This window comes from Mastigoproctus giganteus, chromosome 8, assembly GCF_048544385.1.
Source record: "Mastigoproctus giganteus isolate SK-2022 chromosome 8, ASM4854438v1, whole genome shotgun sequence".
In the NCBI taxonomy this organism is placed as follows: Eukaryota; Metazoa; Arthropoda; class Arachnida; order Uropygi; family Thelyphonidae; genus Mastigoproctus; species Mastigoproctus giganteus.
In genome coordinates this window covers 72,075,525-72,098,642 of record NC_143582.1, presented here as the reverse complement: position 1 = coordinate 72,098,642, position 23,118 = coordinate 72,075,525, and the positions used below count along the sequence as shown (strand labels likewise).

The 23,118-nt window shown below is 37.4% G+C and overlaps 1 protein-coding gene across 1 annotated transcript in view; it reads right to left on the bottom strand.

Annotated features, from left to right (window-relative positions):
* Positions 1-23,118, bottom strand: part of LOC150081625 (polycystin-2-like) — a 260,880-nt gene that overhangs the window by 99,054 nt on the left and 138,708 nt on the right. The window contains exon 7 of the mRNA XM_090379489.1: positions 12,059-12,124. Coding sequence (XP_090235615.1) covers positions 12,059-12,124 — 66 coding nt within the window. The remainder of the gene's footprint in view (positions 1-12,058; positions 12,125-23,118) is intronic.

The following is a 23,118-nucleotide window of genomic DNA, read 5'->3' as shown; positions in this document are numbered from 1 at the left end:
ATCTTTTTAACTCATTTTGTATTAATAAGTGGCATACACTTTAAATAAAAAGCAATATACTTCTTCACTGAAGCAGTTCTTTTTATTTAGAGTAGTGCAATACTAGTGAAGTGCCTCCATAATATGAGAGTAGCAAACCAGTTTTCTTACAGCTACATACAGAAAGAGGCTATGTACAATAACACTACTCTGCATAGTTTGATGTTTGTAAACTAATAGCTTTTTTTAACTCAGTTTTTTATGCTGATTTCAAAAACATTTTTCGTTATTTTTCACAAATCACTTAAGTTCGTGTCATTAAATAGCTAATTTGTAAACAAAACCTTCACATGTTGGCTATGCCATGTGCAATTCCCATGATTTGGCGAGAGCCTACAAACCACTGTGATGACTGTTACTCTTGATTAGTTAATGTAGAAGAATACAATGCAAAGAGTAAGAAGGCCACTGTGATCCTAATATTCCTCTGCCATTAGACTAGTCCCACAAGGAGATAACCTGCCAACTCCATGCCCTCCACTTATACAGGAGAATGTAGAAGCAGGAGAGAGTGCTGAAAGCTTCTGAAGATGAAACTGAAATCTACATACTCGGAGACATCGAGTCCAGCCCTCAACTGTTTTCACAGCATGAACTCAATGATCCGTAAGAGATTTAAATTTACCAAAGGAATCTGCAGAACTTCTTGATTCTAGACTTAAGTCAAAAAATCTTCTAGGGCATGGGACATTTTGCTCATGGTACAGACACACAGAACAAGAACTAGTCCCCTACTTTTCTGAGGACAATTCTATGGTTTTTTCAGTAATATAAATGACTTAAGACCTTTTTAAGGGATTAGTTACAATCCTACACAGAGGAGACTTTTCACTGACTCATCAAAGGGAGTCTCAAAGGTGTATAGCACCCACAATCGAAATAAATATGGGTCAATTCCAGTAGCTCCCTCTGTACATTTCAAACAAACATATGAAAACTTTTTTGTATGAGTGGGACAGTCGGGCAAAGAGTAAGCACTGGGATGTTGAAGTCTGGCCAAAGAGGGGGCAGTTTGTTGCCTGGATCAAAGAACAAAGTTCAAAACTATCTTCCCTCCACCGTTGTACTGGGTTTGATGAAACAGTTTGTGAAAGATTTATCTCAGAAATATCCCTGCTTCAACTACCTTTGTACTAAATTCCCATTGATCACCCAAGAGACGTGAAAACATGGTATTTTTGTTGGACCTCAAATTCACAAACTGATGAAGGACCTAGATTTTGAGGGAAAAAATGAATAAAAGAGAAATACAGGCTTCAAGTCTGTTGTTGAGAACTTCTTAGGGAAAAACAAGGATTAAGACTATCAGAATATAGTTTAAAATATGTTGGCAAACTTCAAGGAGCTGGACTGCAACATGAGTGACAAGGTAAATTTTTTTACACTCCCACAGAGACTACTACCCATAAAATCCAGGGAGGCTTAGTGAAGAACAGGGTGAGAGGTTTCACCAGGCCATTTAAGACATGGAAATGAGGTACAAGAGGGAGGCAAAATGTCAACATGATAGTTGACTATTACTGGATGCTGAAGAGAGACTGTAAAGTAGAAGGATCTGTAAGAAAATCAAAGAAATGAAAAATTGACTCATTGTAGATTAGTTTATAAATGAGAGGTAAATGTTTAGTTGACTTTTTACCACACTGCTCTTTGTAATATATTTCTGATATGTACGTAAATATAAGACTGGAAAAAGTAGCATTTTGTTCTAATTTCAGTGCACAAATTAATTAATTAAAATCCAAAATTAAATATCCATTATCAATCCAAAATTAATAAAAATTTGTGAAAAATCAAATTTTCTTTTGGTTGAAAAAAAAACCTGATGCGATGAAAACAAGCAGAAGTCATTTTTGAAATTAGTATTAGAAAAGATTCAGAAATGCACTTTTCTAAGAAAGCATCAGTGAATTTTTTAAAATACAGAGTAGTGTAATCTAAAGGAACCCCTAGTTGGCAGTGGCCACAGTGTACTGATGTGGGATTTACTTAAAGATGTAACTACCATAAGGAGTAAAGGGAAGGGTTTTTGCTTTCATAAAGGTGACTACAATGGTCTCAGACAGTTTTACCAACAGAAAATTTGAAACGGGAAGCAAGGAATTAATTTTGCAAGCTACTAGGCTTTTCAAAACAACTAAGAAGTACTGTTCAAGATTTAGGCCAAAATGGATGGGCAGATAAACTAATGAGACTCGTGGTAGAGAAGAAAAAATGTATGGGATGAATATAAATTATCAAGTGACACAGAAGACTATGGTAGATATAAGCTAGTTTATAATGAAGTCACAAAGAAGGTTAAGCAAGCGAAGGTAGATTACAAGAAACCTTTTGGCAAAGAATACAAAGATTTCTTTATTTATTTAAACTCTCGAAGGAAGGGGATGAATCAGATTGGCCCACTTGATATGAATGGTTCGACTGTTGATGATCCTGCTCAGGTAGCCACTGCACATAAAACACTGCTGAACAAATTGTAGGAGAAGTGGGAGAAGACAGAGAATGGTAATCAATGTGTACTGCTCTTCATAGACTAATGTTATTAGTGGAGTCCCTGACACCAGGGTTGGGACTATTGTTGTTGTCTATATTTATCAATGATATTGATGAAGGTATATCAGGTTTAATGTCCAAGTTTGCAGATGACACAGATTGGCAAGGTTTTTAATGACAGTAATGACGGTATGCTGCTGCAACAGGATCTAGAAAAGTTGGGCAGATGTGATGAGAGGTGGAAATTGAAGTTTAACATTGACAAATGCAAAGTACTGTATATGGGTAGCAGTAATCCTATAGTAATGTACCAACTGTGCAGTACAACTACACTCAGGGTAGGGGAGAATGAAAAAGACTTGGAGATAATTGTGCAGTCAAATATGAAGGCTTTCAGAGCAGTGCAGACAGCTTGTCAGAACAGCTGATGGAGTCTTGTAAATGATATAGGAAGTTTTCTGGTGGGGGATTAGGAGGTGATTATCCCTTTGTATAAGGCAATGGTCAGGCTGCACCTAAAGTACTGTACAGTCACTCAGCGACTTACATAAGTTGCGTTCCACAAAACTCTATGTAAGTTGGAATTTCCCTAAAGGCTTACGCAGCACTTGCAACTATGAGCACTGAATTTGATTGAAGCAAAAAAGAAAATGTTTGACAAACATGTAAATAGAATTATTTATTCAGTTTTTTTATCTCATGTGCAGGAAAAATTTTAAAAGTGTTAAAATTTATTTCTATGCAATTACAAAAATGTTACTTTAACATTGTGAAAACTAGCACAATGCTTCAACCTATTAAGCCACCCTTTGCTTGCAAAGAACTTGGCTTGGAGTTTGCCATACTTATCCTTAATATCTTCATAAATACATCTTGCTTTTGGCGCTTCCATAGCCAGGAGGGAAAGAGCAGCAGTGCGTAGCACACGCTTCTTGATTAGACAGGGGTTCGAGCCCGTCACCACCAAATACAGAGGATGACAGAAAGGTCAGGGAATGACCACCGCATATCCCGGAGCAATATGGCCTTAGTTGCTAATGCTCCTAAAAACCAAATAACAAACAAACAAACATAACTTCTTGCTTTTGCTTGAATGGCCATTACACTCAGGGGCACTTGTTTCTGAATTTGATTTTCTATCCATATTATTAATAGCTTTTCCATCTTCAATTAGCACCTGAACGCTGTTTTGTGATCACTGCTGATCTTAAATTTGTTGCTCCTTTAACGTGTTCTTTTACACATGCACTGTCCTTTAAAATAGTATTCACTGTTGAAGCAGTGAGCCTAATTCCAATGCAACAGATGACACATTTTGTCCTGCTTGTTACTTCTTAATCATTTTCATCTTCATTTCTAAATCAATTTTGTTTCGTTTCCTAGCATTGCCACCACTTGCATTTCCCATTGGTCGCTTCCCCTTCTTCATTGTAATAAGTAAATAAGAATGAAGAGAAGATTCTGAAAATTTATGTTTTTTATATGATTGAAGATTTCAGTGAAGGGGAAAAACATTTCATCATAATAATGTAAAAACTCACAAAATTCCAGTCATTGATGTTACCGCAATTGCAATAAGGTCGAGTTTACTACCTGTTTTTCTATGATTGAAGATTTCAGTGAAGGGGGAAAAACATTTCACCATAATAATAGATTTCGCTAACAGAAAAGCTCAATAAATCAGAAACTGCAAATTGTTATTGTTTTATGGTAGTGACCTACAGAAATGTGCTTTAGAAAAATATCACAAAGGCATTCAAAATTGATTCTTATATCTGATATGATAACGATGAAATGTGGTGAATTCTCCAGGGGGACCATATAGCCCTTCCTCTCAGCCAATAGTAGCATTTGTAAACGTGTTGGCTGTGTGTTTTGTTTTTACATTCTCTAGCGATTTTTTTGTGTTGTACTTCTTGGACATAAATTTATATAAAACTAATAAAATTTCCATTATAAAAATGACCTTTTAGAGAGTTAAATAGCTTACTTATATAGCAAAAAAATATCAGCTTCTGAGGTTTTGGAATGAATTACCAAAAAAAAAAAACAATGTATTATTGGGTTCACATTATATTTTCACAATACCTGCATTTATTCCTAAGGGATGCAAAATGTTTCCATATTTTTTTTTTCAGTTTGCACCAGCCGGCAAAAACATACGTAAAGTCGAATTTATGTAAGTTGAGTATTATGTAAATCGGGGAGTACTTGTATACAGATCTGGAGGCTTTGTTTTAAGGAGGTTGTAGAGCTGCTCGAATGAGTACAGAGAAGGGCAACAAGATTGGTAAGAAGAACAAAGGGTGCTCTTAACAAGAAAGGCTTAAATTCTGCAAATTGCAGCGTCTGGAGACTAGGCACCTGCAAGGTGATCTGATTGAAGTGTATAAGGCTTTGAATGATTTGACAAGTTCAATGCTGATGGGATTCATTCTCTTACTCAGACTGCGCACTTGGGAGAGCATAACTTGAAATTGAGGGAAGACCGAACAGACGTGCGGAAATTTGCCTTTATCCAGCAGGTGGTTCATTACTGGAAAAGTCTTCCATCTGTTGTTGTGGAAGTTAGCTTAAATAGATTCAAGTAAGAATTGGACAAAACATTTGGAGTGAATGGATAGGTGAAATGAGAAGTGTTCTTTTTTTTTTTTTTTTTTTGGTTGATACTGTATAAGCTTGCTTTCTTGCATCATATTCCACTACTAATGCTAATGCTAATATTAACATAAATTAACGAATTATCCTAAAGAATTAATCATACCACTTAGAGATATAAAACTGTTATCATCATCATCATATTATTTCTCCCTGAGGGGGGATGGTCCACCTCAGGACGGGTACTGGTATGAAGTGCACAAGGTGGTTGTTATGTCTGGCTGTTATTACTATTGGTCAAGGAACTCTGACAAACCATGGGTATTCAGGATTGCAACTTTCTGGAGCGCCTTGTAGCTGTTCTCTGTGAGAGCTATTGCTGCTAGGCTCTTGTGTAGGGTTTTGGCACCATACCAATGGTTGGCACAATGATTGTCGGTTCTTGTTGAATATCTATGCGGTTTTGATGGAGGTCATTGTAGTGTCTACCACAGAGTATCTTCTTTGCCCATCTTTCTAGCTTCATTTGTTCTGTCTGGGTGGGAGGAGTCTCTTCACTTAGGTTAGCCTGAGTGGAGTACTCTATATTATCTTCTTTATGGCCTGGTAGAGTGGTGTTTTCTGGAAGTAATCGTTCAGGTTCACTATTGCTGCCTTCTGTTGCTCAATAAGGTTTATCAAGCCCCTTCCTTCTTCTTTCTGCACTATGGTCAGTCTCCCCACGACCAACTTCAGGAGGTGTTGGTGGCTATTGGTCATTACTCCTTGTTTTCCTCACAATATCCTCCAGCTTAGTGTTAGTCCAATCTATGATCCTAAAAGATTATGCACTGGGACTGCATAGGTGTTTATGGCTCTAACTGTGTTTCCTCCATCGAGCTTTGCTTTGAGCAGACTTCTAAATCTCTGATGGTATTTTTTGGTCAGGCAGGCCACGATCTTTGTGCTCTAACTGCTGAGCCTGCATCATCCCCAGGTATCTGTAGGTCTCTCCTCATGTTATAGCTCTGATCTCTTTATCAGTCTGCAGCTGGTGGCTTCAGCTGACTAATATCCCCTGATGCAGTCCGTGGGTCCTGCATCAGGGGATATTAGTCAGTCCAGACCAAATTCCATTTTGGTATCATTGCTGAATTCTTCGGTGATCCGGAGTAATTGGGAAGGATGTGGAGTTGCGGGAGCGGGTGTGGAGGGAGGATGGCGGGATTGGTGGGGGGAATGGGGGGTGCTTATGAAGAAAGGCTTAAGTTCTGCAGCATCTGGAGACTAGGCACCTGCAAGATGATGTTGTTGTTATTTGGTTTTTAGGAGCATTAGCAACTAAGGCCATATTGCTCTGGGATATGTGGTGGTCATTTCCTGACCTTTCCTCATCCTCCGTATTTGGTGGTGACGGGCTCGAACCCCGGTCTAATCAAGAAGCATGTGCTACACACTGCTGCTCCTTCCCACCTAGCTATGGAGGCGCCCCTGCAAGATGATCTGATTGAGGTGTATAAGACCTTGAATGGTTTCAGCAAGCTCAATGCTGATGAGATACTTCTGCTTGCTCAGACTAAGAACCTGAGGGGGGCATAGATTCAAATTGAGGAGACAGTTGTAGAATAGTTTGTGCGGAAGTTTGCAACTGGTTGGTCGATTGCTGGAACAGACTTCCATCTGTTGTTGTGGAGGTTGATGGCTTAAATGGGTTTAAGGTTGAACTGGACAAACATTTGGAGTGACTGGATGGGTTAAATGGGAAGGGTTTTTTTGGCTGATGCTGTATAAGCTTGCTTTCTTGCATCATATGCCTCAACTAATGCTAATGCTAACTGCTGGAGTTACTCCTTAGTTGCCATGTAGAGCTTGATGTCATCAATGTACTTCAGGTGGAGAGGGTATACAGGTTTTTCCTTCCTTCTTTGAGATTATAACCATACTCTCTGTTGCTGAGCAAGATGGACAGTGGGTTGAGTGCTAGACAGAATGACAGTGGGCTCAGGGCATCTCCCCCGATAGGGATTGGTCTGGTTGTGATGTGTTGACCTTGATGGTGGTACTCCATTTCACCATGGTTGCTTTATAGCTGGCTAACAGAGATGCTAACAGCATCTCTGTTAGCCAGCTATAAGGCATGGGGGGGGTCAAAGGCCTTGTGGTAATCAATGTAGGCCTCGTACAGTTTGTGAGGTGCCTCCGTAGCCAGGTGGGCAGGAGCAGCAGTGCACAGCACACACTTCTTGATTAGACCAGGGTTCGAGCCCATGACCACCAAATGCGGAGGATGCGGAAAGGTCAGGGAATGACCACCGCATATCCCTGGAGCAATATGACCTTAGCTGCTAATGCTTCTAAAAACCAAATAACAACAGCTTGCGACAATTCTTGTAGGGTAGCTCTATTTCTCTCTTGAGGATGCTCTTTACTGTTTCAATTACTCTTATTACTCCATTGATACTCAATTGCCTATCTTGACACTTAATTTTTGTATCTTCTGTTGAAGCCTTCTTTCCCTTGCAGGCTAGCTTTATAACTGTGGTCAATGGTTAATTACTCCTTACATCCCTTCTGCTGTTCGACCACGACATTATGGTTCTCCAAATGGGCTGTTATCTTCTTGATTATGCAGCCAGTCAGGACCTTGTACATCAAGGTCCTGAATGGGAGACAGGTGATCGGACTGTATTTCACCGGGTTTCTTGTATCTTGGTCCTTAGCCTTCAGGTATGTGATTCCTTGACTAAGAGTCTCTGGGAGACATCATCCAAGTGAACTGCTCTGTTAGGTGCTTGTGTGTGTGTGCGTGCAAGTGAACCTCTTGTACCAGTAGTTGTGGATGATATCTAGTCCTGGAGTTCACCAGTTGTGCGACAGATTCCTAATCGACTATTGTGCTTCTTCCTCCCAAATCTCCCATTCTGTTGTCTCTTGTACATCCTTGGGTTACTTCTGTTCTAGTTCTATCCAGGGAGCTTGCCTGTTGCATCTTACTTCAGAACTCCTTGATTGCCTTCTGCTCAGGTGGTCCATTGGCATCGTCTCCATCTTGTCCAATACTCCTGTTGAAGGCTCTTTGGTTTACATTGAAGATTCAGTTATTTTCCTCTGGAAGTTCTCTTTGTTTGGCATAGTCCTTTGCTCAGTGCAAGGAACTTCTGCTTTAGTCTGTCTAAGTATACTCCTATTCTCTGATTTTTGGTCTTGTGGATGTTTTCTCTCTTAAGGATGCTCTTTACTGTTACAATTACTCTTATTACTCCATTGATACTCAATTGGCCTATCTTGACACTTGATTTTTGTATCTTCTGTTGAAGCCTTCTTTCCCAAGCTGGCAGTTCCTTGTTTGTTCATTTCTTCTGCTACTGGTCTCTCATTTCTCTTCCATTGATCCTAGTGGCTGCTACAGCAGGCTGTACACAACTGTGTGAATGGCCTCCAGCATTGTACTGTTGTTATTGAGTTAATGTACTATTATTTGCTGATTGAGGTGGTCAGTGACTTGCCACAAGATTCTACTGGGTCTCTGTTTAGTATGCCATAGGTGTTTTTGGAGTCCATTCCCTCAAATTCTGTTAGGGCCTTTCACTCATCTTCTCTTCTGGATATTATGACTTCATTTGTTTCCACTTCAGCTGCTCTGGGTTGTATTTCTTCCTGCTCTTACTCCTCTGGTTCCATGTTGTCCATATTCTTTGTTTTTTGTAGTTGATCGCAAACATTCTGCTTCATTTTTTCCAAGATTGCAGGAGCTATCAGGTTCTTCGTGATGATGATCCTTCTCTGGTCCACTATTTGCTGTTCAGTGACCTAAACATCAGGGAATCATTCCAACCACTTGGTACGTAGTCTCATCCTGTACACTAATATATATATTGGTCTCTAGACCTTTGTAGTATGTTTGCATGATGAACATATCCATTTTCAATGCCACTTCATGCATTTGCATTTTCTTCCTTCCTGAGTGGTTACTAGTGCAGTTAGCACTTCCAGTTGGTTGGGCTGGATGGTCTTGTAGTAGCCATACAGGGGACAGTGGTGCTTACTTCACTGTCTCCGACTTTCTGAATGGACCCCCCTCTGTCTAAGGCCTGAATGCAAAGAGAAGTAATGATCATACTCGCAGTATGATCATTGCTTCTCTTCGACATCTATGGAAGTGGATCTGTTTAGCTTCAGCTTGCATCCAGTGGTTGTGGTGGTGTTAGTTCTTGGGAGCGACACCATATGGCCACTATCTGCCACAGCTGTCAACTTTGGCCTTGGATGAGGTAGGTCCACTGAAGTGACTTTCACAATTTTTTAAAATTATTATTATTAGTATACCATTATTATCATTCATCATCATCATCATCATCGTTATTATTAATTTAAAGAGTAAACTCTTTAAGAGTATTTAAAAGTAAACTCTTTAAAATCCAGCATTCTTGTGGATTGAGAGATACCAGATTTTAAAATTTTCTAGATTTTAGAGGTGTACCTAGTGGTATGGTAGTTTTTGAGAAGCACATTTCAATGAATATTAAGTACTGACAACTGGATTTATTTACATGTGTAAATGTTTACATTGATTGAAATATTGTACTAATGGTTAAAATGCAAATAACAGTTCAGTTTGTTAAATGTAAACAAATGATGAAAATAAAAACAGTTATAGCAAATACTGTTAGCTAAGACAGTATTTGCTGAAAAGCAGCCAAGCATGCACTGGTGCCCCTATACCACCTAAAAAAGAACAAATAATGAGGACTAACTAATCTACAGAAATATGAACTCAAATATGGCCAGCCTTTTTCAAGTTAACATAAAAATCAAATATATGAAATGCAAACATAAGAATGAACAGAGCCAAAAACCAATGTAAATATTCAAAATAAAATTACCAAATCATACTACTAAAGGAAATAAACAAACATTGTTAAGTAAATAAAATACACAAAACAATATCAATTAATAAATGGTTAAAATAAATCACAGCTATTAACTTAAAAGACGGTAATGAAAGAAAAAATAAAGGGAGAGCTCAATGCACTGAGGATCATGTAAAAATCAAAAAGGGTTGAGAAGAGAGGATAAAAGAAAAAATTGTTAATGGACTGTGACTGCTCATACCAAATAATACCTTCAAATAGGAAAAAATGAACTTACATGATATATTTAATCAAATAAACAATTCCTCTTTCTTTTAATTCTTTATTATTATTTTGTCACTTCAGTTAATTTCTTATACAGTGGGGCCTTGACTTACGATGACATCAACATCCGATATCCTCAGGAACCGATATACCTTACATATAATCATTTATTTTAAGGTTGTTGTTGTTATTTGGTTTTTAGGAGCATTAGCAACTAAGCCCATATTGCTCCAGGGATATGCGGTAGTCATTCCTTGACCTTTCCACATCCTCCATATTTGGTGGATCACGGGCTCAAACCCCGGGCTAATCAAGAAGCGTGTGCTACGCACTGCTGCTCCTGCCCACCTGGCTACGGAGGCCCCTTATTTTAAGGACTAATGATATTTGCAGGTATTAATGGCTTTCCAATATAGCTGGAATGATACACGGGTTAAATTTTTCAGACGTGCCGCACAGAACATCACTCATACAATTGTTCTCAACCAATTAGCATCTTTTTTATTGTTCAATGTGTGGTGCTTTTGTCTTTAGGGAGGTGCATTTCTTTACTCTTTTTGTGTAATATAGGCAGGAGCATTACTCCAATCTCACAAAGGACTGTTGGAATGTACTTGTGGTGAAGTAGGTTTTTTGGTAACAACAAAGTTACCTAAATATGTAATACACCATAGTTTCAGTACTATTACTTTCACATGGTTTAAGAGTGATTAATCCATTTAAACTATTTGTTTGATTGTGATATATATTTTAATGTTGGCATGAATTCCGTCTACTGTTGATAATGCAACTATCCCCTGTGGATTTATGAGTGATTCAAAGAAACACAATGTTGAATGCATTGAATTCATCATTGTGTTTCTGGCTCCCACAATCTTCAGCTCTTAACCCTAATGAAAATCTGTGAAATGCATTAGAACATGATACACAGTCTGCTATTCTCAAGAGGAATTAAAGGAATTACTGCAATCACAATAGCTGAAAATTAGCATTAGCATTAGTAGAGGCATATGATGCAAGAAAGCAAGCTTATTCAGCATCAGCCAAAAAAAAAAAAAAAAACACACACCACTCCCATTTCACTCCTCCGTTCGCTCGAAATACCTGTCCAGTTGAGCCTTAAATTTGTTTAGGCTACCAACCCCAACAACAAGTGATGGAAGTCGGTTCCACCAACCAACCACCCGCTGGCCAAAGGCAAATTTCCGCACATCTATCCGACATCCGTCCTTCCTCAATTTGAATTTATGCCCTCTGAGCTGATTATTCTGAGCAAGATGAAGAATCCCATTGGCATTGAGCATGCTTAAACCATTCAAAGCCTTATACACCTCTATCAGATCACCTCGCCGGTGCCTAGTCTCCAGACTCTGTAATTTGCAAAACTTAAGCCTTTCTTCGTAAGAGCAACCCTTCGTTCCATTCACTAATCTTGTTGCCCTTCTCTGTACCCGTTCCAGCAGCTCTACATCCTTCTTGAAATGAGGCCTCCAGACCTGTATACAGTACTCAAGATGTGGATTACATCAGATACTTTTTGTCACTAGGTGACATACTGAATTGAAGTTGTAATTCAGGCATGTGGAAGTCCTATAAAACACCGAGGTTCAATTTTTAATAACAAAAAAGAAAGCATATATCTATATAGGCTATTAAGGAACAAAGATACTAAAGATAAACAATTTTTAATTTTTTTTAATCTAAATATTTGCTATTAATGATTTATTCCACCTAGAAATTCAGAAAGAGAAAACAAAGCCACTGCATAAAAATCCACTAAATCATATAAAGGGAGAAATTCAGAAACCACTTACCACAATTACAATAATATCCAAGATATTCCAGAAGTCCGTGAAATATGAACATCTGTTCTTTTTTATCTGCAAGACATTAACACAATTTTGGTCTTAAAAAATAAAACATCTGAAAATGATATCATTTTAAATAGGGTTTCCATAAAAGAATGCCAGTATTTTAAATTTAAATATTTATAATAATAGTGAATGCTATAACATAGAAAAAAAAATCTGACTTAAAAATAACAGGTGCATTTTTATTACTATTATTTTTTTATTTTAGATGTATTATTTTGATATGAGCTCTGTTTGTAGGTCAGAATATATCCATGCCACATGTGTGCCAACTACCTTGAATAACTGCAGCTGTAGTTCTTTTAACTGCTGTAATGATGTCACTTTTCAGGAGAAAATTTTTAATTTATAACCCTCCTCCTTCAAAACAAAACAAAAAAAAAAAAAAAAAAAAATCTAATCTAAAGAAATCAGAAATCCAAGGAATCAGTCCTTCTCAAAATATAAAATTTACAATTTACAATTTACCAACAATTTACAATTAATATCTGGAAAGTCAAAATCCCCAATTATAAGACATTCTGACCTATTGGCCCATTCTATTTGTCTTCACAGTTGTTCATTACACTCATCACTTCATTAGGCCTATAACAAACTCCTACTCTTTTTGTTTCCCCAATGTTTATGATGAACCAAAGTGACTCAACATTGCACTGGCCACCCATGTCAACTGAATGCATTCCATAGGTTTAATATGCTTCTTAACTAAGAGCTTAACCCCTCCCCACCTCCTGTGCTCTCTATCAACTGCTGTAGTCACCTTTATGAAAGTAAGTTCCCTACCCTTTACTCATGACAGTAGTTATATTTTTATGTTTTATCCCGCATCGATATATTATGACCATGGGCACTTAGTGATTCCTTTATCTGGATATTCTTAATGCACAAAGAATCACTGATGATAATCAGATCAGATTTGTTATTTAGTTTTTAGGAGCATTAGCAACTAAGGCCATATTGCTCCGGGATATGCGGTGGTCATTCCTTGACCTTTCCGCATCCTCCGTATTTGGTGGTGACGGGCTTGAACCCCGGTCTAATCAAGAAGTGTGTGCTGCTACACACTGCTGCTCCTTTCCACCTGGCTATGGAGGTGCCATCAGATCAGAATACTGCTTTCTCTTGTTGTTTCTCTAACCTGCTATTGTATAAAACAGTCCTCCAATAAATCCAGAAATTTTTTGCTACTGTGTAAGTTTGGCCCTCATGGAACAAGCAAATATATTTTGCTTGTTCCATGAGGACCATCCTGCTGATGCATTGCAATCTCCAACATCTTGTTTCCAAGGCTGCCGCATGTTTCAATAGAAGCAGTGAAAGAATCACTTTAACCTCTGGATGTAGTAAATCTATTAGTCTTTAACCTATGGATGTAATAAATCTATTAGTCTGTGTATCCCCCCAAGCCAGAAGTTTTCTACTGCCTCAATAGCATCAGTAAATATTCTTGCCCTTTCTATTTCAGTGTTTTCCATCCCTGTAGGAAGCAGTCTTTCCTGTTAACAAGACCACACTGAAAAAAAGTCTATGCCATGAGCCTTACACAGTCTCTCTAGGGCCAAACTGATTGACAAGGCCCTCATAATGTATTCCTCCTATTTTCTCTGGGCAAAAACATTGCAGACACTTTCATATTTAATTAATATTAAATATGAACTGAATAGAGACATTTTTTAGCGTTTTTGGGGTTTTTTCACTCCGGGAAACCAAATGGCAGATGAAATATCGACGTGCATTCCAGACCAGTTAGACATAATCCTCAAAGAGAATACAGGTAGTTCCCAACTTTACGAGTTAATTCATTCCTAGCGTGCACTCGTAAAGTGGGAATTTTTTTCCCATAGGCATAATGTTAAAAATAGGGGTTATGTTATTAACATTATGTCTATGGGAATAATGTTAAAAATAGGGGTTACGTTCTCAACAATGAAATTAGTTAGATAATTAGTTTATGTTTAAACAATGATTGATTTATCCAAAGAAATGAAAATGTAGCCTGTAAAATCAAGCAAATTATAAATGACTTACAAATGTTAAAGAACGTTTATTCTTCATCATCATCGACTAAATGCACACTTGTTGATCACTCATCATTGACTCGGCACTCGTTGGTTTGTTGCACAAGGAGCCATCTTCTTCAGATATTCTTCAAGAGGCGTTTGTTTCCAAGATAATCTTCTCTTTTCTTTATAAATTTCAATAGCATACATAGACGTAGCCCAGTGGTCAGGAGCGAGAGTGCATAGCACGCGATCCTTGAGTAGACCGGGGTTCAAGCCCGTGACTACTAAATACGATAAATATTTGTATTGACGATTTATTGTAAACTCTACTGACTTGATTGTCGTGCCAGAGTATAAACAGAAAAATAAGCATTTTTTTAATAGAATGCACAAATTGCACTAACACAATTTGCATGAAGTAACAAGTTTACGAAGCTTAAAAAAAAAAGGAATGAAGAGAAGATTTTGAAAATTTATTTGTTTTTTATACGATAGAAGATTTCAGTAAAGAGGAAACACATTTCACCATAATAATGAAAAAAACCACACAATTCCAGCTATCGGTATTTTCGCAAATGCAATAACATGGTTTTTATTACCCGTTTATAACTGCTTGCACTAACAGAAAAGCCCAATAAACTGGAAAGTGCAAACTGTTTTTATTGTTTTATGGTCGTGACCTCCAGAAACGTGCTTCAGAAAAATATCACAAAGGGCGTTTAAAATTGTTTCTTATAATGGAACAAATGATAACGATGAAAGTGTAGTGTATTTTAATGATTTGAATTGGTAACTAATACAATTTACACTATAATTACGACCTTTCAGAGAGATATATAGTGAAAATTTCAACTTCCGAGGTCGTGGAAAGAATTAGCAAAAAATAATGTGTTGTTGGGTTCACATTACGATATTTTCACGATTTGATGGTGTCTCTGGAACGGATTAATATCGCAAAGCAGGGTGCACTGTACTGTATAACTACAAGTGTGGTTTGAAATGCGGGATTGCAATTAATGTTTAACATTCATTTTTTGCAATTAATGTTCATATTTTCGATTTTGTTCGTACTTGAAAAAAAAAATACTAAACCTGGGAACTTGTAAAGTGAAAACTCATAAAATGGGAACTGCCTGTACTCAAAAACTGGTTGCTCACAAACATTTGATGGCGAAAGAAAGGCAAGAAAGGGGGAGTTCAAGCTAAAATAAAAGAAGTGTACAAAAATGCACATTTTATTCACTGCTATGCACACCAACTGAATCTGATGATGAGAAATACAGCAAGTAGTACCAGAGATTCAAGAATTCTTTTCGAACCTCGTGCCAATACCAACATTTTTCTTGAGATCACCACAGCATCTCTTTGTTCTCAGAAAGCATATAGACAGCTGTGTTGCTCGACTTTCCTTTACAAGATGGAACTTCAGTATATGCACTATGAACAGCGTTTATGAAAATTTTGAATCCTTAAAAAAGTGCATGGAGAAACTACAAGCGACGGCAAACACAGATAAGACGATTTCAGAAGTAACTGGAATTTTGCACATCTTGAGTAATGAAAAATTCGAGTTCTGGTTAGAACTTTTCCATCAGACAATGCGTCACGTGGAAGTTATTTATAATCAAATGCAATCTCAAGAAATTGAGGCAGTTAAATATATGAATGTATAGGAAACTTTAAGAATGCCATTTTAAAAATCAGCAATTCAATGTACTGTGAAAATTCTTAAAAAAAACTCATAATTGAAGCGAAGGAAGTATGTGACTCTATAAGTGTTGACATAGGTGAGAGATATTCTTTTACAAAGCAATTAATTGCTGCTAAATTGTTTAACAAGGAGAACTTTGTTATTTTTTGTCCGAAAATGTCCATGGAAGAGGTACGGGAGACTACTGAGGCATATCCCATGATTGAAAGAGAAAAACTTCTTACGGAATTACAAGTTTTCTATAGCAGACATGATCTACACAATTATTGCAAATTAACTGACTTGCTGAAATTTAAATCAGAAAATAATCTAGCTGAAGTTCTTGGTGAACTTACAAAACTCATAAAAGTTCTTTTGACCATTCTGACGACTTCTTCAGAGCCCAAACGCTGCTGTTCGACATTAAAAAGAAAAAAACATTTTTAAGGAGCACTATGAATCAGGAAAGGCTAAATGCTCAAGCAATGCTTTCAATAGAAAAAAGCTTGGTCAACAGTGCACCAAATTTGAATGAAAAAGTTATTAATCTATTTTCAACAAATAAAAACCGAAAAAACCGAGGATTTTGTTTTTAAATAAAAGTTCAAGTCTGTTAATGGTAAATGTCTAGTTAATGTTTTGTAGTATTTTTAACTTGCTTATTATTATTACTGTGTATGTCTACATGTCTTAGAACCAAGGCAATTTAATATAACTTTAAGATGCAGCACCCCCCAAACATCAGAGTCACGAGCTGCCACTGGTTATGTGTCACATCTCCTCTTGCAAATAATGATAAAAGGAATAACATCATTCAAAAGAATTGTTTTTAAAAAAATTCTGTGGGGGAATTATTATTATTATTATTAGCCATATGGTGAAAGAAAGCCTGAGGCTTATGCTGCACCAGCCAAAAAAAAAAAAATTTCTGAATTACCCTGAGAGAGAGAGAGAGAGAGAGAGAGAGAGAAAGATTGTTTGTTGTTTGTTATTTGGTTTTTAGGAGCATTAGCAACTAAGGCCATATGGCTCCGTGAATATGCGGTGGTCATCACTTAGACCTTTCCGCATCCTCCGTATTTGGTGGTGATGGGCTCGAACCCCGGTCTAATCAAGAAGCGTGTGCTACGCACTGCTGCTCCTTCCCACCAGGCTACGAAGGCGCCAAGAGAGAGGTAGAAAGGAATCACCAAGAAGGAGAATAATAATGATATCCAGCTCAGGACCCTTGCTGTGCCAAGCCCATACTCACCAGATGTGAGCCCCTGGAGAATGCGGCCATTTCATGAAATAAAAGTTTAAGGAAAAAGAACAAATGTGCAAAAATAAAGTTTTTGTCAGGAAATAAAAATAGGAAATGAAATGGAAATGGCTATTTCAGTGCTTAACTTTATGTTTATTATTTAAGATCAGTTATCAATAATGTTCAAATAAAAGATGGCAAGATAACTAATAACAACAATGGCAGATGCAAATAATTTTAATCTTATAACAAAATGGTATAGATAAACACAAATAATTCACATCAATTCTACACTGTTTCTATGAGAGACTGTAAGCAGCATAGTTTCAAAAGGGAGCCAAGATGTGCTTTAACACATTAATTTCCACCTAAATGTGAGAGAATTCATTCAATGTACCATAATTTTGCAACGTTGTAAAAAAATGAACATTCCAATATCCTCAGCATTCCAAAAATTCATACATAATGGCTGAAGATTAAAAGTTTAGAATTCATGACTAAAACTGAACACTTACTTTTGCAATCAGCTGTAAAACAGATCAAATCTTAAAATTTTATAAAAAGTTTATTTGTGTATATAAACTAACATAAAAACAAGCAAAAAACAAATAAAACTGTGTGCCAAGTCTATAAACAAACACCAAGCTTTACTGCAAAACATGCAATCAGTGTGCCAACACTGAATAGTTGTAATTTCATGTGCTTTTATGTTTAAGGCATTCACTGGTTGGCTGCTCGTATGTGTTTTGGCACACCACTTGGGTGCATTTTGAACTCAGTTGTGCATTGCAGCACATCGCTACTAGTGCAATTTTATACATATCATTGAGGCAGCAAATGTGTTAATGTTTGTTATTTGGTTTTTAGGAGCATTAGCAACTAAGGCCATATTGCTCCAGGAATATGCGGTGGTCATTCCCTGACCTTTCTGCATCCTCTGTATTTGGTGGTGATGGGCTCGAACCCCGGTCTAATCAAGAAGCGTGTGCTACGCACTGTTGCTCCTTCCCACCTCGCTACAGAGGCGCCGAATAAGGAGGTGATTATCCCCTTGTATAAGGCAATGGTTAGGCCACACCTTTAGGCATTCACTGGTTGGCTGCTCGTATGTGTTATGGCACACCACTTGGGTGCATTTTGAACTCAGTTGTGCATTGCAGCACATCGCTATATACAGTTCTGGAGGCCTCATTTTAAGGAGGATCTAGAGCTGCTGGAATGAGTACAGAGAAGTGCAACAAGATTAGTGAATGGATCAAAGGGTTGCTCTTACGAAGAAAGAGCTTAAGTTTTGCAAATTAGTGTCTGGAGACTAGGCACCTGCGAGGTGATCTGATTGGGGTGTATTATAAAGTCTTGAATGGTTTGAGCATGCTTAATGCTGATGGGATTCTTCCTCTTGCTGAGAATAATCACCTGAAAGGACATAAATTCAAATTGAGAAAAGACAGTTTAAGATAGATGTGCCAATTCTCAGCCAATCTACCTAATTTTTTTTGGATTTTGTTGCAGCATACCCTGATTACTGTCAATAACCACCCTGCCAACTTTATATTATTTAAAAACTTAGACATTAAGCTTCATATGCCTTCATCAATATCATTAATAAATATAGGAAACAAGAGGGCAACCCAGCACGGAACTCTGGTGAACTCCACTAACATTAGTCCAAGAAAGCAGTGCCCATTGATAAGAACTCTGTCTTCTCCCACTTAATCCCTTTAACTATAGCAGTACCTTACCCTTAATGCCACACTGCTCCAATTTTAAAAGCCATCTTTTACATGCAACAACAACAAAGAAGTATCCAATTAGTAGAAACATATGATGCAAGAAAGCAAGCTTATATAACATCAGGCAAAAAAAAAAAAAAAAAACCTTCCTGTTTCACCCATCCGTTCCCTCCAAACTTATGTCTAGTTCAACCTTGAATTTATTTAAGCTGTCAACTTCCACAATGACAGATGGAAGCTTTCCAGCAATCAACCACCCACTGGATAAAGGCAAATTTCCGTACAACTATTCTACAACTGTCTTTCCTCAATTTGAATTTAAGCCCTCTCAGGTGCAGAATCTGAGCAAGAAGAAGAATCTCATCAGCATTCAGCTTGCTGAAACCATTCAAGACCTTATACATCTCAATCCACCTTGCAGGTGCCTAGTCTCCAGATGCTGCAATTTGCAGAACTTAAACCTTTCTTGTTAACAGCAACCCTTTGTTCCACTCACTGATCTCATTTCCCTTTGCTGTACTTGTTCTAGTAGCCAAACATCTTTCCCAAAATTAGGCCTCCAGACTTGTATGCAGTACCCAAGGTGTGGCCTGACCATTGCTTTATACAAGGGCATAATCACCTCCTTATCCCTGCTCAAAATTCCTATATATCAATTGCAAGATCCCATGAGCCACTCTTACAGCCTGTTTTGTACTGTTCAAAAAACTTCATATCTGACTGCAAAATTATCCCCAGGTCTTTTCATTCTCCATTACCCTGAGTGTAGTACTGCACAGTTGGTATGTTACTCTGGGATTACTGCTACCCATATGCAACACTTTGCATTTGTTAATGTTAAACTTCAGTTGCCACCTCTCCGCCCATCTGTCCTAACTGTTCTTGATCCTGTTGCAGTAGTGTACCATCCTTACTGTCATTAACAACCCTACCAATCTTTGTATTGTCTGCAAACATGGACATTAATCCTGATATACCTTCATCAATATCACTGATAAATATACAAAACAATGGGCCCCAACACGAACCCCCTGGGGAACTCCACTAATAATATTAATCCATGAAGAGCACTGTCTATTGATTACCACTGTCTTCTCCCACTAACCATCCTTTTATCCATTGTAGCAACTTGCCAAAATGCCATACTGCTCCAACTTTAACAGTAGTCTTCCATGTGCAACAGTATCAAAGGTTTTCCTAAAATTCGAGTATATGAAATCAAATTTATTTTTTGCATCCAGTTCCTTTGTGACCACATCATAGTATCTAATTAAACTGGTCAGAAAAAACTTACCGTTAACAAACCCATGCTGTGTCTGAACTATAACTGCAGTCTTGTCTACATGATACTGCAGTGCTTCTTTAACTTCTTTAAAATATATAGCAGCTTTCGAGACAACGTGCATCTTCATCAGCTGATGAAGAGACACTTCATCTCGAAAGCTACTATATACTTTACTAAATACTATATACTATATTGTGTTGGATTTTAATGCTTTTATCTTCTTCTTCTTTTGGCGTTACAACCCAGGGTGGGTCTTAGCCTTCTCAGCGATGTTCCACCAGTAAGCCCTCCCAGAAAGTCAAACTTTTCCAACTTCTTATTCTCATGATCTTTAAGTCTTCTTCTACATCATCCATCCATCTTTTCCACAGTATGCAGAAATGGAAACCTCCACAGAAATGGAAACCTCCTACAAGCAGGTTTCCATTTCATTATCCTCTCAGTTGTTCTGCTGTCATCCATTCTCATAACATGTGCCAACCAGGCAAGCCTCTGGCTCTTCACAAATCTGATGATGCCCGCACTCTGAATAAGATTGTCAAGTTCGTGGTTCATTCTGATCCTCCAGGATCCATCAACATCTTGTACAGGCTCAAAGACTTTTTGCAAAATTCTATGCTGGACACTCTCAACAACTGCTCAAATTTACTCATTAATGTCCAAGCTTCACAACCACATGTTACAACTGGTCTAATGAGACTTTTGTATATTCTTAATTTTAAATGTCTGTTCAATACTCTGGACTTCATTAGTTTTTCATGTGCCTAGAAGCATCTGTTTCCACTCAGGATACGGGACTTAATTTTCATCAGTAATAGAGTTGGACTGGTTTATTTGTGAACCTAGGAAGGCGAAATTTTGAATAAGCTCAAATTAAGATAAAATGCTTTTATCTTATTGTATTTTAATGCTTTTATTTTATATCTGTTTTAGTATTTTATGTAGATATTTATTTTTTAATAAATTTACTTTAAATTTATGTTAATTCAGTTTGTTGGCTGTCACTAGATAGTTTAGTGATATGCAACCCAAAGCTCAAAGCCTGTTTTCTGAAGTCTTTACTGTTTTTCTTTGCTAAAGACTTCTCGTACTTTGCCTTTGCTTGCCTAACATCCTTTGTGACTTGATTACGGACTATCTTTTATCTACCATAGGTATCTGTGTCGCTTGAAAATTTATATGCATTCCATGCATTTTTCTTCTATGTCACAAGTCTCATTAGTTCATCTGATATCCATTTAGGCCTAAATCTTGAAAATTATTTCTTAGTTGGTATGAAAAGCATAATAGCCTCCAAGGTTAATTCCTCAAATGCTTCCCACTTAGAGTTTGTCCCACTGTATAGAATTTTTAAAAAAAATCTTTGAAACCACTGTAGTCACCTTTGCGAAAGCAAAAACCCTTCACTTTACCCCTGATTGTAGTTACATCTTTGAGTAAATCCCAAAGCAGTACACTATGATCACTGCCACCTGCAGATTCTTAATGCATGAATGGTCACTGCTGATAATCATATCAAGAGTACTTCCTCTGATTGCCTCTTGAACATGCTGCTGTAGAAAACAATCATCCAATAAATCCACAAAAGTCTTTGCTAGTATGCCAGTGACCAACCCACAAGTTTCAATCTATATCTGGGAAGTTAAAATCCCCCATTATAAGAATCTGATTTACTGGCCCACTGTAATTCTCTGTGTAGTTGTTCGTTGTACTCATCAGAGTCATTAGACCTATAACACACTCCTGCTCTCTCCCAGTACTTATGTCACACCAAACTGACTCAACACTGTACTGCCCATCCATGTCAACTGGATGCACTTCCTTAGATCTTATGTGTTTCTTAACTAACAGCATCACCCCCTCCTCCCTTTTATCCTCGCTATCTGTCCTGTACACATTGTACTTCTCAAATTCCAATTCTGAATTCCTTATCTCTGTGTAACACCACGTCTCTGATATCCCAACAATATCCACCTTTGATGTTTTCACCAGCACCTCAAATTCATCAAATTTATTTACTATACTCCTAACATTGGTGTACATGCAAGTATACATGCACCTATTCTTACTCTTAGTTAACCTAACACAACCCATATATTCACTTCTTCCATGATAACTCTCACCAGGCCTTGAAATTCCCAACACCTCGCTTTTCAGGCTGCCGTTCATTCCAATAAAAACAATGGAAGAATCACTTTCACCTCTGCCTGTGCTACTGTTAATCTATTAGTCTGTGAATCCTCCCAAGCTAGAAGTTTTCGACCCACCTAACACTACCTCGACAGCATCAGCAAATATTCTTGCACCCTTTCTATTTAAGTATATCCCATCACTGTAGAAACACTCTCCTGTTAACAAGCACAGATCACTCTGAGAAAAATTTTACCCATGAGCCTTGCACAATTTCTCCAGGGCCAAACTGATTGACAAGGCTCTCATCATATACTCCCTCCTATCAATTTGTACAGCAGTCTTTTATGTGCAAAACTATTACCTGATAATGAATTTATTGCTGTGGATTTGTTTTTTCCCTTAAACTTTTATTTCATGACATTCCTTCTTTCCACACCAAATTTTATTTTTAAAAGAATTCTTTTGAATGTTATTTTTTTTTTGTCATTATTTCCAAGAAGAGACATTGCACATAACTGCACTTGTATAACTAGCTGTTCTTCAAAGGTAAATGTTCCTACTGAAAAGTGACCATTACATACAACTGTTGTGTTTGTGTTTTTTTCTTAAAATAAAATCATCTATGTTTATTTTAGAAGTACACTGATGATGTTTTAGGCTCAACAGAGCATAAGGAAAAACTTTCTCACTGAGAAAAAAAACCAGTTGATTACATAAATTTTAAATTTAGAAAATGTAAAATACAAATGGTAATATTTAATCCAATTTTCAACCCACATGTGACAGAAAAGGTCCAGATGACAAATAGCCTAAACCTAAAAATAAACAAGACAGATCCCAGCGTGTTTTAATTGAAACACCCTGAATATTGATTTCAACTGGAAAGTTTAGATAGTAATAATAAATCAACACAGTG